Genomic DNA, 15,393 nt, shown 5'->3' with positions numbered 1-15,393 from the left:
TCTGCCGCTGCGCTGAAAAATCACTGGCCGTCAACAGGTGAGGTAGATATTTATCTGCCTTGGAAGAAGCGGGAAAATTGGGCTCGATTTTGCACAGGAAATAGTTTTTAGAATTTGTCGCCTCATTAAACGGGAGGTCCGTTTTGTCATCAATGTTAAAATCAATATTTTATTGATTGTAGAGTTATTTCCTGCAGGTCAGAACTATGAAGGAGCTGAATTATGATGGTGAATGAAGATGAATCCATATCTAAGACATTGCAGCTCTTCAGGTAATAAGTTGACTTAAAACCATTGTTTTATGAACTTGTTTTCTGTCACGAACGAGAGGTGATATGCTGAATTGCAAAATGCAGATAAGACAGCAAAAACTAGTTAGCAAACTGTGTCGAGTCAACAAAAACAGCTCGAAGTGTCTGAAATAGTGGCAATAAAGGATGTGTGACTTACACACGACACTGTTTCACTCAAACCACATATGTTGAAGAATAAATACCGTGGTAACCTATTTTCTGACAAACCATAACTACAAACAAGCTTCATTCCTTGCTGAAAAACCAGCGAGACTTTTTTTGGCGCCAATTATGGTTACATAGCGATAATAACGGATATTTATGCTTATATTTTACATGACAGAAAAGTTTTATTGTTTTGTTCTTGTCATAAACATACTATTTTTTAGCAGCACACAACCGGTCACCCTGGCTACAGTAAATACCGAGTGTAAATCAGGTTGTTATTCTGGAAACACGTCGCCCTCGTGTTATTTACCAGAATAGAGACTGAGGGAACCCGCTCTGACAGGCGCAAAGCAGTTACTGGGTATTACTTTAAATCTGCTTATAAATCTTGATACAAACATTAAACGTCACATTTTCTAAAAACGGGTTTTCAAGACACAGTAGTCTGGTGTTTTCGATTAAATCATTGCATAACAAGTCGTATTGATCAACCTAATCAGCAAGAACTGGTATTTGCCTATCACTGTCATATCAGTATGACTGATAGCTGACAGACACGCATAAAACGTTTATCATGTTAAATATACCATCTGTAAACTGTGTTTACAGCAGGATATATTAGGCTGTTTGAGGAAGAGTTATTAATATTAATTTTCCTAAATAGTAGTATGATTATACACTCAAAACAACTAAATTAATATGTCAGGGAAACTATGTGTTAGTTAAACGCTTGTTTATTTGAATGAGGTTTTGCATTCTTTCCTATAGTGAGCTGATGGCCTGTTTCAAGTATGTGTTCAATACTTCTGCTTTATCACTGTGAAGTGTAAACGCTTGATCAGGGGGTTCAGACCTGTTATCTTTGCAAAACAAAAGCACAGGTTTGATAAGAAAATAGGAACCATTTACAGACGTCAACTAGTATTCTAAGAAGTTTCTCAAGGACTTTAAAGTCAAATGTTTACTGGCAAGGTTCACTTCTTTAGGTCATAATCCTCAACTGGGCACCGGTTACTTAAAGCCTACGTGATGAACTACATTCAGTTGAAACTCCAAGCTCAAAACGAGCACATCAAACGAACCAAGAGGAACAAAAACAACTGCTCACTCGGTTACATAAGCTCCAATCAGCTCACACTTGTTTTTCACTTTAACGCCGTCGTCTGTGATTTTAGTTCCCTCTCACGTTGAGCCTTGTGAAATTCATGACTTTACCCTTTAACGTCAGTAACAGTAAGGTAGATCTTTATTCCAAGAACTTCAAATGAAACTGAAAGGAAATGCTCATTAACATATCTTAATGAGTGTGTGTTATAGAAAAGGTACTAACCTATTCTTTGAGTGGGTGGTGTTGCAGTAAGTTTCACATTTGAATGTTGATAGTTGATTTAATTTGAAAAAATAAAAACCTGGTCATTACAGATTACTTTTTAAAAAACATGAGGGGTAATATTTGGTTATATATTATTTATTATCATAAGAGTTGTAAGCTAACAGAAATGTGTGAAATAGATTTTATCTCAAATGTTTTTTTTTTTAAATTGTGCTTTTATTGTATTTTCAGAAGTACAAATAAGTGCTACTCAACTTTTAATTTACACTAATGTTGAACAGTTTGGGGTTAGTATGATTTTATTTAATACTTTTATTTAGCAAGGACACATTATTGATCAAAAGTCACAGTAAAGACACTTCTAACTTTTCTACAAAAAACTTTTTTTAAATGCTGAATTGTGGACAACAAAATATGTTTTCCATAAAAATGTTAAGAAGCACAACTGTTTTCACCATTGTTAGTTATAAGTTTCTTGTGCACAGAATCAGCATATTAGAATAATTTCTGAAGAATCCTGTGACACTGAAAACTGTAGTAATGTCTACTAAAAATTCAGCTTTGGCATCACAGGAATAAGTTACATTTTTAAATATGTTAAAATAGAAAATGGTTGTTTTAAGGTTTATACTTATGCTTTATACTTATTTTAACACTTCACAATACTGTTTTTACTGTACTTTTTATCAAATAAATGCAGCCTTGTGAGCATTACAGACTTCAAAAACATTTAAAAATTCAAAAAATGTTTGAGTGGTACAGTGTTAGAAATAAATCAGTTGAGACTGGGGTCAAGTAGCAGATGTCCACAGAAAGATCACCATGTCAGTTTGAGCATGAATGTTGTGAGCAGAAAGCAAAAGATGCTTAAATTTGTCCTCATTGTGCCACCACCTGGGGAAGAAAAGACCACAGACATTATTCCAAGTCAAAAGTTTTTGAACAGTCAGATTTATGTTTTTTAAAGAAGTCTGTTCTGCTCATCAAACCTGCCTTTATGTGATCCAGAGTACAGCAAAATGGTAAAATTTTGAAATATTTTTACTATTTAAAATAGCTGTTTTCTATTTGAATATATTTTAAAATGTAATTTATTCCTGTGATTTCAAAGTTAAATTTTAGCATCATTACTCCAGTCACGTGATCCTTTAGAAATCATTCTAATATGCTAATTTGCTGCTCAAAAACATTTATTATAATTATTGTTGAAAACAGCTGAGTAGATTTTTTTCAGGTTTCTTTGATGAATAGAAAGTTCAGAAGAACAACATTTATCTGAAATAGAAATCTTTTGTAACATTATAAATGTCTTTATCATCACTTGATCAATGTAAAACATCCTTGCTAAAAAAAATGTATTAATTTCTATAATTTTTTTTTTAAAAAAAAAAAAAAATCGCACTCCAAGCTTTTGAATGGTATAGTGCATGTTACAGAAGCATTTTGTTTCAAATAAATGCTGATTTTTGGATCTTTCTATTCATCAAAGAATCATGAAAAAATGTTCTCAACTGTTTTAAATATTTATATTAATAATAATAAAATGTTTCTTGAACAGCAAATCAGCATAATGGAATGATTTGGATCATGTGATACTGAATACTGGAGTAATGATGCTGACAAATTTAGCTTTGATCAAATTAATAAATTGCATTTTAAAATATATTCAAATGGAAAGCAGTTATTTTAAATAGTAAAAATATTTCACAATATTACTGCTTTTGCTGTATTTTGGATTAAATAAATGCAGGCTTGGTAAGCAGAATTCTTTAAAAAACATTAAAAACTGTACTGTTCAAAAAACGTTTGACTGGTAGTGTCCACATTTGTACATTTGAAACAAAGAGAAGCATGACAGACAAAGCCAATAAAGCTGTATCTCACCTGATCGAGATTTGACAATAAAAGTCGTCTCCATTCCAGCACGAATGTGGTTAGCAACATGGCAGTGCAGAAGCCACGTTCCATTGACCTCTGCCACCATCTCCAATGTCTGAAATGATCCTGGGATCAGGTCATACACATCAGTGCGGTGAGTCTCATCTGCCTGAAAAAAAAAAAAAAAACCAATATTGTAAAGTGCTTGCAGAACACACTGCAGTAATTGAATCTGATTGTGTATAATTGTCCACCTTGTAGGTGAAGGTCTCAGCATGAAAATGGACGGTGTGAATATCTGCTTCATTGCCCATCCCAAACAGGTACCAAACCACTCTTTCTCCCTCCACCATTTCTAGACCATGTAGGTTAGCATAGAGCTTTCCATTGATCCCTGTCAGTAGTGGCAGAAAATAACAGCAAAGTTTGCTATTGTGTAACTTTGTCTGAAACAAAATGACAGTAATGTTTTCCTACTTTTTCCTCTAATGTGCAACACAAACTGAATTCCACTCCATCTATCATATATCAAACAATGCCTCCTAGTGGTCATAATTTGACTTTTTTTTAGGACATATATATATATATATATATATATATAGTTGCAGAATGCATATTGCATTTACTTGTGACCTCTGAGCTCTCACCATACATCTTGTTGCTTTTCTGAAACTCAGCATCTCTCAGAAGTGGTTCTGAGCTCCTGTAGTAATACTGAACGTTTTCCTCCAGATACCAGGATTTATTCTCATCAAACACCATGAAGAGGAGAGCAAATTCTCTGTCCACATCCGTTCTCTGTCTGTCCTGGTTCAGTACACCTGTCCTGCAGATTATTAGTGGCCCAATCAGACCACTGGCTGTGTCCTATAAAATATATTTTAAAAATTATGTCACATTCAGTAAGGAATTAATACTCTTTTTATGTTTCTAAGAGCTTTACCTTAACAAAGTCCACAGCTGAGCGGTAAGCAAATGCAATGCAGTTTGGGTCAGACAAGCCTGGGCCGGATTTCACCGGAATGAGCCACCGGTACTGAGTCACATTTCCTGCAGTAAAGAACATTTTGCATTCACAACAAGAATATTATGTGTCATTTGTAGTGAGTAAATGGGTAAACCAATGTCCTATTTAAAGGGTTAGTTCACCCAAAAATGAAATTGAAATTACTCATCCTCATGTTGTTCCAAATCCGCAAGACCTTTGTTAATCAGAACACAAATTAAGATATTTTTGATAAAATCTGTGAGATTTCTGATTTTCCATAGACAGCTAGGGTCCTACCAAAGTCAAGGCACAGAAACCTACTATGCACAGCGTTAAAATGGTCCATGTGACATCAATGGTTCAACCACAATTTTATGATGCTCCTATGAGAATACTGTGCAAAAAAAATGAAAATAAATAATAATAACTGAGGCGTCACATGGACTATTTTAACAATGTCCTTACTATGTTTCTGGGCTTTGAACGTATCAATTGCTGTCTATGCAGAGTCCTAAAGCTTTCGGATTTCATCAAAAAAATCGTATAGGTTTGGAACGACATGAGGGTGAGTAAATAATGACAGAATTTTCATTTTTGGGTGAACTATCTCTTTAAATTCAGGTAATGCACAAAACACAGCTTTGTGAATTCCTAAAGGTGTCTTTTATGCATTTCACAGGTGAGATGGTGGGTGTTTCAACTTCTTCTACCTGGCATGACAGCCTCTGGTTTAGAAGAAGTCCTGACTCCATGTGCCTGTATTGAGTAAGGATGGCTTGCTTTATTCATGAATGTGATCAGCAAAACCTGACCTACTTCAGCTCGGATTAGAGGTCCTATAAAACACACAGAGATTATACATGAGGAAAACCTAATGCTCAGAATATTAGGTGAAACTAACTTTTGAATAGTAACAGTTAACTCACCTAAAATCTCCAGGTGTTCCTCGTAAGGCTGTCTCGGTTTCCTTGTGCTGAAGGTGGCATCAGTGTATTCTCTATAAACTACTTTCTTATATTTGGAGCCAAGTCTGTTCTTTCCCGTCCCCACAAACAAACTGCCAGGACTGAGACAAGAATCTGGTTGCAAGTCCCATTCAGACACTCCAACAAAACACCAACAAAAGCTGTTGTATATGAACCAACCTGTTGTCCTCAGTCGTGTTGAAGTTCTGCAGTTCCCATGTGCGATCAGGAGAGTAGTCCCACTCTACCTCTTCAGCACAGATGAAGTACTCCACTATCTGAGACTCTAACACTGAGTCCTCATCCTCTGAGCCCATCACTTTATACAATTGTCTCATCCCACCAACATAATGATCAGAGACTAGACAGCTCACCTCAAATACACCTACAATCACAGGAAATATGTAGAATGGGCAAATCATTTATTGCTACTTGTGTATATAAAGATGCAAGATAGATAGATAGGTTAGATAGATAGATGATAGATAGACTGACCACTGACATCTGGTTGCATGGACACTGTGACTGTAGTGTGTGGGAACAGGCTCAGTGTGTCCCGAGTTGTTCCCTGTCTCTGGAAAGTGTTGCCTTGGAAGTAAATTCCATGCATGTCCATCTCTGTTCCAAGTCCCATGAGGTGCCATCTGACCCTTGACCCCTTATTCATCTCAAGGCCAGGCAGGTTCCCATACATAAAGCCGTTAACAGCTGCGTTACACAAAAGCAAGAAGGATCTTGAATGGACTTTAAACTTTTAGTTGATTTGTAAATTGAATATGACCATGACAATTGCGTCATCAGTTATAGCCTATAATTCATCCAAACCCATAAAACCTTTGTGTATCTTTAAACATGTTATTTTTGATGAAATCCGAGAGCTTTTTGACCCTGCATAAACAGCAACGCAACTACAACGTTCAAGGCCCAGGTAGTAAGGACATTGTTAAAATAGTCCATTTGACATCAGTGGTTCAACCATAATGTTATGAACCTAAAAGAATACTTTTAGGAAAAAGAAAACAAAAATAACAACTTTATTTATCAATTTCTTCTCTTCTGTGTCAGTTTTCGACGCATGTTCATGAGAGTATCATGACACATCAGAGAGCTCTCAGATTCCTAAAAAATATCTTTATTTGTGTTCTGATGTTGAACGAAGGTCTTACAGGTTTAGAATGACATGAACAACAAAAAGTTTCATATTTGGGTGAACTATCTTTTTATGGTCCCATTGACAAAACTAAGTTCCAGAGGCATCTTTAATGAGTGAGTCATTGATTGATTCATTTATTGATTGATTCAAAACAGCTAGTTCATTCAGGACTGAACCAAGTTATTGTCATCATGAATTGGTCATTAAACCATTGACTCAGCTGATTTGTTCAAAAAAACTGAATCATTCAGGAAGTTAACACCACTGTGTTGTTTAGAGAAGCAAATTGACTGTGTTTGAAGCTATTTTTGTTACCGAAATAGAGCAAAATCCGTCTAAATATCCAGTATTGTCTCTAAAAAGTACATCACTTCAGCACCTGGCTAAAGACTGTCACTGCGCCAATAGGCAGACATGTTATTCCAAAACTGTACTGTCTGACTAAAAACCAGACAGATTGCCACCCTACCAGTTTGACCTTTGATTTTAAGAACTACTTACAGAAGATGGAAAATACTAATTAAAAACAGCAGAGGATGAAGTACAGAGAAAGTCTAAAACATAAAAGGTTAAGTATCACAAATAAGTCATAGTGTGCATGTGTCAAGTTTGTGATCAGAGGTGTATACCAGAGATGGAATTTTGCATATGTTCATAAAGGCAGACAGAAAATGAAGCATGTCCCAGGCAAACAGAATTAAGGTGTGTGTATGTGTGTGTACCATGCATTTTATTGCTCTCCTGAAATTCCATATTCTCTGATTCTGATTCATTGGTGTCATAGGTTTCAATGTTCTGATTCAAGTACCAGCTGAGATTTTCATCTAACACAGAAAACATCAGGAAAAACTCCAGATCGATGTCTTTCTGTAAGAAAAATCACATCACACATCACACAAAATCATTTAAATTCATTAACAATTTAAAAATAACATTTTGGCTGATTTGCATATGGTTCAAGACAAGTTAGTATGCTAATGCTGTGCCAATCCATCTTCCAATTTTGACTGTCATTTTACCTGAGCACCATTTGAATTCAGCGCATCTTTCTTACAGACCAGCAGAGGGCCTATGAGACCAGAGTTGGTGTCTTTGACTGGATCACTGGAGGAGAAGTACAGGTAGGAAATACATGGAGGGTCACTTGGAGACGGTCCCTCCCTCAACTCCCATTTGTAGGTGAATGTTTCACCTGGATGAACCTGATATCCTTTCCTTTTTGTACCTGAAGTACATTCAAAGACGTTTATCTCCCTAGGACCTTTTGATTGAGATAAGTTAGCCAGATGGTGTAAAGTAAGTCTCACCATCTTGATAAAAGACACCCTCAAAGGGTTTGTCGTAGTGGAGACCGTGAGGCTGGATACTGTAGGTTCTGTCAGCTTTGTTCATAAACATCACCTGAAGGGTGTCTCCAACTTCAGCCCTCAATACTGGACCTACAGACACCATGATGAGTAAATGTAAAGGAAATGTAAAATATCATGGTGTTATAATGATTTAGATCTTACCAAGAATGCCTAGATGAGTCTCAGCACTTGTTCGTGTTCTCTTTAAGGTGAAAGTCTTATCTGTATATTCTCTGTAAACCACTTTCCAATACTTTCCACCAAGTCGGCCACCACTCATCCCGAAGAACAACTCTGAAACGCTAAGGACAACGAAAAATTATTATTGTTAACTTTATATTCACTTTCATAAACTCTTTGCATGTATAATGTGTGAATGTAAATTATAATCAGATATTAGACCTCCCAGGTTTGGTCAGAGACTGATTGGTCAGTTTGTCCATCCCTGATGGTGCATAGTCCCACCAAACCTTCTCGGCAGCAATGAAGTACTTCCTAATCTTCCCACTGAGATAAACTGTGGAGTTCATCTCATCCTTGCAGGACGAGACTTTGAACAAGGCCTGCATACCACCTGTGCACAAGGAAAACCATAACTATGTTACGTGTAGGCGTAGGTATTTAAGTTAGTGTTGCCAAGTCTGTGGTTTTCCCGCAGAATTGGGCTACTTTAACACTGTTAAACCCACACGTGGGTTGTTTTTGATATCTACGGGTTGAAGCGAATCTAATGTGATATTTTTTCCCTGAAACACAAATTTTACCCCCAGAGTGTGATTTTTAATGGGGGACCCCCTCTCAAAACACAATTGGGCTAGTTTTGAAAACCTGGCAACCCTGATTTAAAGGGGTCATCGGATGCTAAGTTCACTTTTTCATGCTGTTTGAACATTAATGTGTGTTGGCAGTGTATGTACAAATCTACCCTATAATGATAAAAATCCATGCAGCGAAATTAATCTGTAAAAATAATATCCCCTTTTTCAAATCGAGCCATTCTCAGATGCCTGTCGTTGTTGCGTCACACCCGCAGAGGCCGCTCCCACGATAGTTGATTGACATGAGCGATTTACCTTGAATCAGCCGTCACAGTCCGCCCTCTTTGTTTCGATGCTGGAGCAGGGATGTAAGTTAGACAAGAATATCTCGGATTGAGCGATTGAGGTGTTGTGTTGCTGGATGTAATAATGAACATAGTGGTCGTCATTTACTCCCGACATCTGAGCCACTGAAGATGCAGTAGATTACGTTTGTTTGTGAAGGAAATGCGGCTCCTGATCTACATATATCTGTCTATGATCGCACGAATCATTCATGATCCAGCTTCACTTACAGCAGAAGTGAGTGTAAGGGTTATTTTATGAATCTTTGCGATCGCCTTTCCTTATAACGTGGTAGTTAGGAAGTTTAGCGGCTACATGCGGCTAATGTAAACAATATCATCTTTCCACAGAGAGAAGAGAGGGGCGGGGTGAGCAGAGCTCATTTGCATTTAAAGGAACAACCCCGTAGAATGAGATGATTTTGGCAAAGCTCATTTTGACAAGGTAAAAAGGGTGTTTTTTTTACAAAACCATTGAGAATTTTTAATCAAAGTATATTAGAGACTTTTTATTAAGACCCTAAAGAATCATATCAACTTGTGGAAAATGGGCATCCGATGACCCCTTTAAGTACAGCTCCTTAAAGAAACTGAAATCTCTAAAAATCTGGGTCAAAATTTTGTTAAAGGAGAAGTTCGCTTCCAGAACAAAAATGTACAGATAATTTACTCATCCCCTTGTCATCCAAGATGTTCATAAGAAATTAACATTTCAAATCATCCTACATCGCTGTTTTAATTTTTTTGTAAAGGGCGTTTGATCTTCTTTGTAAACACTGGGTCGGTACTTCTTTAGCGTTGTACGACGATTTTGAAGTTGGAGGATAAAATTAAATGGGACTTTTGAGGTAAAAAGTATACAAATTATAAATTGTTTTAGAAAATAACTGATCGTTTGGCTGGATGAGACCCTTTTTCCTTGGCTAGGATTGTTTAGAGCCCTTTGAAGCTGCATTTAAACTGTATTTTGGAAGTTCAAACTCGCAGGCATCATAGAAGTCCACTATATGGAGAGCAATCCTGAAATGTTTTCCTCAAAAAACATAATTTCTTTACGACTGAAGAAAGAAAGACATGAACATCTTGGATGACAAGGGGGTGAGTAAATTATCTGTAAATTTGTGTTCTGGAAGTGAACTTCTCCTTTACTTTCTTTTAATAAATCAATAAAATCTGACAGTCATTTTGAAATGAAATGAACTTCTTTAGTTAAAATAATGCAAAAAAATCTGTATTTTCTAGTCTAGCTTGTGGGTTTTCATTCTTTAACATGCCACATAATCATCTTTATATGAGGGAGCCATCCTAAAATGTATATTTTCATACTTTTTTTGTATGAAGACCCAGTTTTCTAATTTAATTTAGTATAAACAATATAATATATATTTTATATATTTGAAGAGTTCAGATGCAAAAGCCTCTAAATCCATCTGACATATTTCTTTAAAATTAGCATTTCTTTTTGCCTACTTTGTATAGATTTCTATGTAAGTACTGTTACTTCTGATTGGGCTGAGGCTGGAATTTAACGAGTTTGAAGTAAAAGTATTTGATGGATGTATACGGATGGATGTATGTGTCAGGAGCATTGACTATCTTTATCTCATTTTTGACCGAGATGGCTTTTACCTGGTTTTGCATCTGAACTCTTCATTTATACAAATACAAAATATTCCTTTTGAATTTAGGTTCTATTATGTGTTTTATTTTGTACTCAGTATTAATTTATTTATTTATTTATTTATACTGACCTGTTATCAACATGCTTCATCAAAAATTACCTTTCAGATGATCATTGACTTGGCAGTTCAAGAGCCATGTCCCTATTGTTGCAGGGACCATCTGTGCAGTGGCAAAGGTGGCAGAAAACAGACTCAAGACATCCACACGGTGCCCGCGGTCCAGAAGCGTGTGTCCATGGAAATAAACAGAGTGAATGTCGATCTCATTCCCCATGCCGAAGAGATGCAAAGCAACTGTGCGGTTTTGGCAAAACTCAATGCCTGGTAGGTTGCCGTACATGTATCCATTAATCGCTAAAATGGGTAAAAAATTACAAAATTGACTCAAACTGTGTGAGTTTCCATTGCAAAAAAACTCACCACACCATTTTCTCTTAGTCTTTAATGTCTGAACAGTGACAAATGTACTTCATAGTAAATTGTCAGGTACCTACCATGCATCATGTTGGATTCTTGGAAATCTTCTCTGGTAGGGTCCACACCATATGGATCAAAGCAGAAGGTCTGGATGTTCTCTTTCAGGTACCAGCTAATGTTCTCATCCACCACACTAAACATGAGGACAAGTTCCTGGTCCACATCAGCACGTTGCTCTCGATGGTGGTCTGAAGTACGTAGGGTTCCTGAGGAAATTTTGATTCGATATGCAATTCAATATATAGAGCGTAGAGAGAGAGAAAGTATGTGAACCCATGTCAGTCTCTTGAGAGAAGAAATTGTTGAATATGTGGGTGAGTAATTAATCATAGAATTTTCATTTTTGGGTGGACTAACCCTTTAAAGCAACTCTAGTGGACCTACAATGCTTTTTTTTTTTGAGAATGTCTGCTGAAGCTTTACCTTTCTTACAGGTGAGAAGGGCTCCAATAAGCCCAGAGGAAATGTCTTGTGAAGCGCTGACGTGAGAATGGTAGGCCCAGGTCAGGCAGTTGGCGTCACCCTTTTGAGGAGCAAACTCTGGCTTCACAGTCCAGGTGTAGGTGTAATTTCCTCCTGGTGGAACCCCGTCATCCTTCTTTAGAGTGTCTGAGGTTCCATCTGGATATAGCGCACCTAGTGGAGACAGGAGAACTGAGTAGCACTTTTGAAATCTAAAAGCGAATGAGAGAGAAATAGGTTTTTTACCTTCTGAATCCTTCGCATAGAAGACACCATGTGGATGCATGGAGTAACGTCTGGAGGCAAAGTTCTTCAGGTGCACGATGATGACATCATGGACCTCTGCCCTCAGTATGGGGCCAAGATAGCCAAGCCAGGTGGGTTTGGGGATCTCTTGAGAATAAGAAGCATCCGTGTACTGCCTGTATATTGCCTTTTTGTACACACTGCCAATCCGCCAAGGCCCGCGCTGCAGAAATATTGGTGCATACCTGGGTCGTGAGAAAGAAAAAGAGTTTCAGACTGTTTTCCAATATACAGTTGAAGTCAAAAGTTTACATATACCTTGCAAAATGTTAATTATTTTACCAAAATGAGAGGGATCATACAAAATGCATGTTGTTTTTTATTTAGTACTGACCTGAATAAGATATTTCACATAAAAGACGTTTACATATAGTCCACGAGAAAATAATAGTTACATTTATAAAAATGACCCTGTTCAAAAGTTTACATACACTTGATTCTTAATACTTTTTTTTGTTTTGTTTTGTTTTGTTTTTGTTTAGTGATAGTTGTTCATGAGTTCCTTGTTTATCCTGAACAGTTAACTGCCTGCTGTTCTTCAGAAAAATCTTCAGGTCCCACAAATTATTTTATTCTTCAGCATTTTGTGTATTTGAACCCTTTCCAACAATGACTGTATGATTTTGAGATCAGTTTTTCACATTGAGGACAACTGAGAGACATATGCAGCTATTACAGAAGGTTTAAATGCTCATTTATACTTCAGAAGGAAACATGATGCATTAAGATTTAGGGGTGTAAACTTTTGAACAGGATGATGATGTGTACATTTTTGTTATTTTGCCTAAATATCATTTTTTTTCATTTAGTACTGCCCTTCAGAAGCTACAGAAGATACTTACATGTTCCCCAGAAGACAAAATTGATCTTCAAATTCAAAAAGTTAATGCATCTTGTTTCCTTCTGAAGCATCAGTAATAGTTGCATATGAGTCCCTCAGTTGTCCTCAGTGTGAAAAGATGGATCGTAAAATCATACAGTCAGTGTTGAAAAGGGTTCAAATACACAAAAATGCTGAAAAACCAAAGAATTTGTGGGATCTGAAGAACAGTGGGGAGTTTAACTGTTCAGGACAAACAAGGGACTCATGAACAACCATCACCAAAAAAAACAAACAAACAAAAAAAAAATCAGCTGTGTATTTACAGGTAACAACACAGTATTGAGAAACAAGCATATGTTAACTTTTGAACAGGGTCATTTTTATAAATTCAACTATTATTTTCTCTTGTGGACTATATGTAAACATATTTTATATGAAATATCTTATTCAGGTCAGTACTAAATAAAATATAACAAATATAACATTTTTAAATGATCCCTCTTATTTTGGTAAAATAATTAACATTTTGCAGATTCTGCAAGGTGTATGTAAACTTTTGACTTACACTGTAAATCTAATGGGATTATAAGAAATGGTAGAGATTATTGTAAAATTTGAAAATGAATTTAAATATAAAGAAAGGTATTTTTATCATTAAAAATGATTTATCTTATACTATATCTTTATTTTCAATAGGCTTCTATTTGGGAATGAGTGAAAATCTCTTTATTTAGTGCGTAAAACTCAAGGATGGTACTGGAAATTTCCTGGTTGGCACTGGTACCAGGAAGAGTAAGCTATATCAAATATATGAACCCAAATGAATACAGCTACAGTATATCAAACTACCAGATATTGTCTAGAAAAGGCCAGTCCTCAAAACTGTCTGGGTAAACAAGAAAGAGACTTGTGAGAACAGAAAGGCTGCGGAGTTCAGTAGCTAAGAGCAGAGTAAAGATGCAGGTGGGAGGATGCCAAAAAAAACCTCAAAAGAATCATGTGACGGCATGTCTGGAGTTTCCAAAAAAAAAAAAAAAGGCATAATAGCATCCCTGATTTTGTGGTGTGATAGTCCAAGATGTTTTTTTTGGCAGATGATATGTGTGGTACTAATCTCACACTGTCCAGGAAAAAAAAACACTATTTCTAAAGCATATATCATAACAAATGTAATAGAAATGGTGCATATTATTAATAATAAGATTTTATTTAACGTATGTGTGCGCGCACATGCATAAAACTATATTTGTATGTTTTGGACTATTTAAGTAAATGTAAAATAAATAAAAGCATAAAAAATATAAACATTTCCACAATCTTGTCCAATCAGATAAATTACGTTTTATACGTTATATTTGTGTGTGTATAAAATGTAAATATATTTTATATTCATCTATAATAATAATAATAACTATAATATATAATACATAAATAGAAATCTCACTTATCCACTGCAATAGGTTTTCCAGTGATCAGATTCTGGCCGCTCGGTGCATAATCCCAGTTTTCTTCTTTAATTCCAATGTAGAAGGTTCTGTTGATTCCAGACACCTGTACTATCACAGCACAAAAGATGCTCAAGCTTCTAAAACTGTTCCAGAAAGTAACCATTGTCTCAGAAAAGCACGACTGTCCTCGCTAAAGTCCTCGAATAATTCTTAACAGAAAAGCTCTGTGTGGCCCTGCATTACTATGTGACAGCAAAGACATTAAGATGAGCAGTCACGAGCCATGATGACAGCCTTCTGGGATTCACACACCCATGAAATTCATGGGAAGCCCTTCCCTGCCGGAAGAATCCACCTGAGACGGCTTGCTGTAATATAGTAGCTGGTTTGTAGTTGGTCATTAGCTGATTCAAGCTGGCCATTAGCTGGTGCAAACTGGTAAATCATCTAGGAATGGCAGTAAACAAACTACAAGCTGCTCAAACTAGTTTAAAGTGGTCAAGATGATTTTGAACATGGTAGCACAACCAGTTAACAACCAGCTTGCAGCAGCTAATGACCAGCTATCATGTTCCAACACTTTTCAACAGAGTTTCAACATTAAATGGTATGGCTGAAATGTCTTGTATTTCAGCTGCATATGTTAGAGACAGTGTAAGAATTTGATTCTATCTGAATGATAAACTGAGATATATAGTCTACTAATTGTGGATTTGTGATTAGCTAAACAACGTAAATATATATACAGTAAATAATAATAAATGTTTTGTCCAGGCCCCACGATACCTAATATTTTTCTACAACACAAAAATAACATTTTCTACAACACATGGAATGTTTAATGTTTAATATCACAAAACTATGGAAGTCCACATTAGAATGTTTTGGTAAAATACAATTATGTTGTATTTCAACTATTTTTGTAACCATTTAACCACACCTTCTTTTTCCCATAAGAGCGGGCTG

General features: G+C 36.1%; 1 protein-coding gene and 1 long non-coding RNA gene across 3 annotated transcripts; one reads left to right on the top strand and one right to left on the bottom strand.

Annotated features, from left to right (window-relative positions):
* Window positions 1–5: 5 nt before the first annotated feature.
* On the top strand, window positions 6–4,548 carry LOC127172178 (uncharacterized). The gene is made up of 4 exons (XR_007828599.1): window positions 6–272; window positions 3,718–3,826; window positions 3,934–3,995; window positions 4,405–4,548. It is a non-coding gene; the product is annotated as an uncharacterized LOC127172178 (long non-coding RNA).
* On the bottom strand, window positions 2,050–15,357 carry hephl1b (hephaestin-like 1b). Of its 2 annotated transcripts, XM_051121337.1 has the most exons (19): window positions 14,424–15,357; window positions 12,097–12,341; window positions 11,812–12,024; window positions 11,406–11,594; window positions 11,011–11,265; window positions 8,530–8,701; window positions 8,290–8,429; window positions 8,086–8,217; window positions 7,798–8,003; window positions 7,501–7,645; window positions 6,121–6,333; window positions 5,806–6,010; window positions 5,587–5,726; window positions 5,371–5,496; window positions 4,616–4,722; window positions 4,320–4,539; window positions 3,927–4,066; window positions 3,679–3,841; window positions 2,050–2,688 (listed from the first exon to the last, which is right to left on the bottom strand). In XM_051121337.1, exons 1-19 carry the CDS (start codon window positions 14,588–14,590, stop codon window positions 2,612–2,614), a joined length of 3,255 nt encoding a protein of 1,084 aa, XP_050977294.1. In that variant the 5' UTR covers window positions 14,591–15,357; the 3' UTR covers window positions 2,050–2,611. The 2 variants fall into 2 exon arrangements, with proteins under 2 accessions (XP_050977294.1, XP_050977293.1); XM_051121336.1 differs by having other exon boundaries at window positions 11,812–12,341.
* Between the last annotated feature and the right edge of the window lie 36 nt (window positions 15,358–15,393).

Source organism: Labeo rohita, chromosome 10 (assembly GCF_022985175.1).
Source record: "Labeo rohita strain BAU-BD-2019 chromosome 10, IGBB_LRoh.1.0, whole genome shotgun sequence".
Classification (NCBI taxonomy): Eukaryota; Metazoa; Chordata; class Actinopteri; order Cypriniformes; family Cyprinidae; genus Labeo; species Labeo rohita.
This window is presented reverse-complemented; position numbering and strand designations above follow the sequence as displayed.

Excerpts from the sequence above, each read along its gene's own strand:
- hephl1b (XM_051121336.1), bottom strand. The coding sequence starts at position 14,590 with ATGGTTACTTTCTGGAACAGTTTTAGAAGCTTGAGCATCTTTTGTGCT. Across the intron at positions 11,266-11,405 it reads AGAATCCAACATGATGCATG|CGATTAATGGATACATGTAC; the intron begins GTAGGTACCTGA and ends TACCCATTTTAG. Across the intron at positions 6,011-6,120 it reads CATGCAACCAGATGTCAGTG|GTGTATTTGAGGTGAGCTGT; the intron begins GTCAGTCTATCT and ends CTGTGATTGTAG.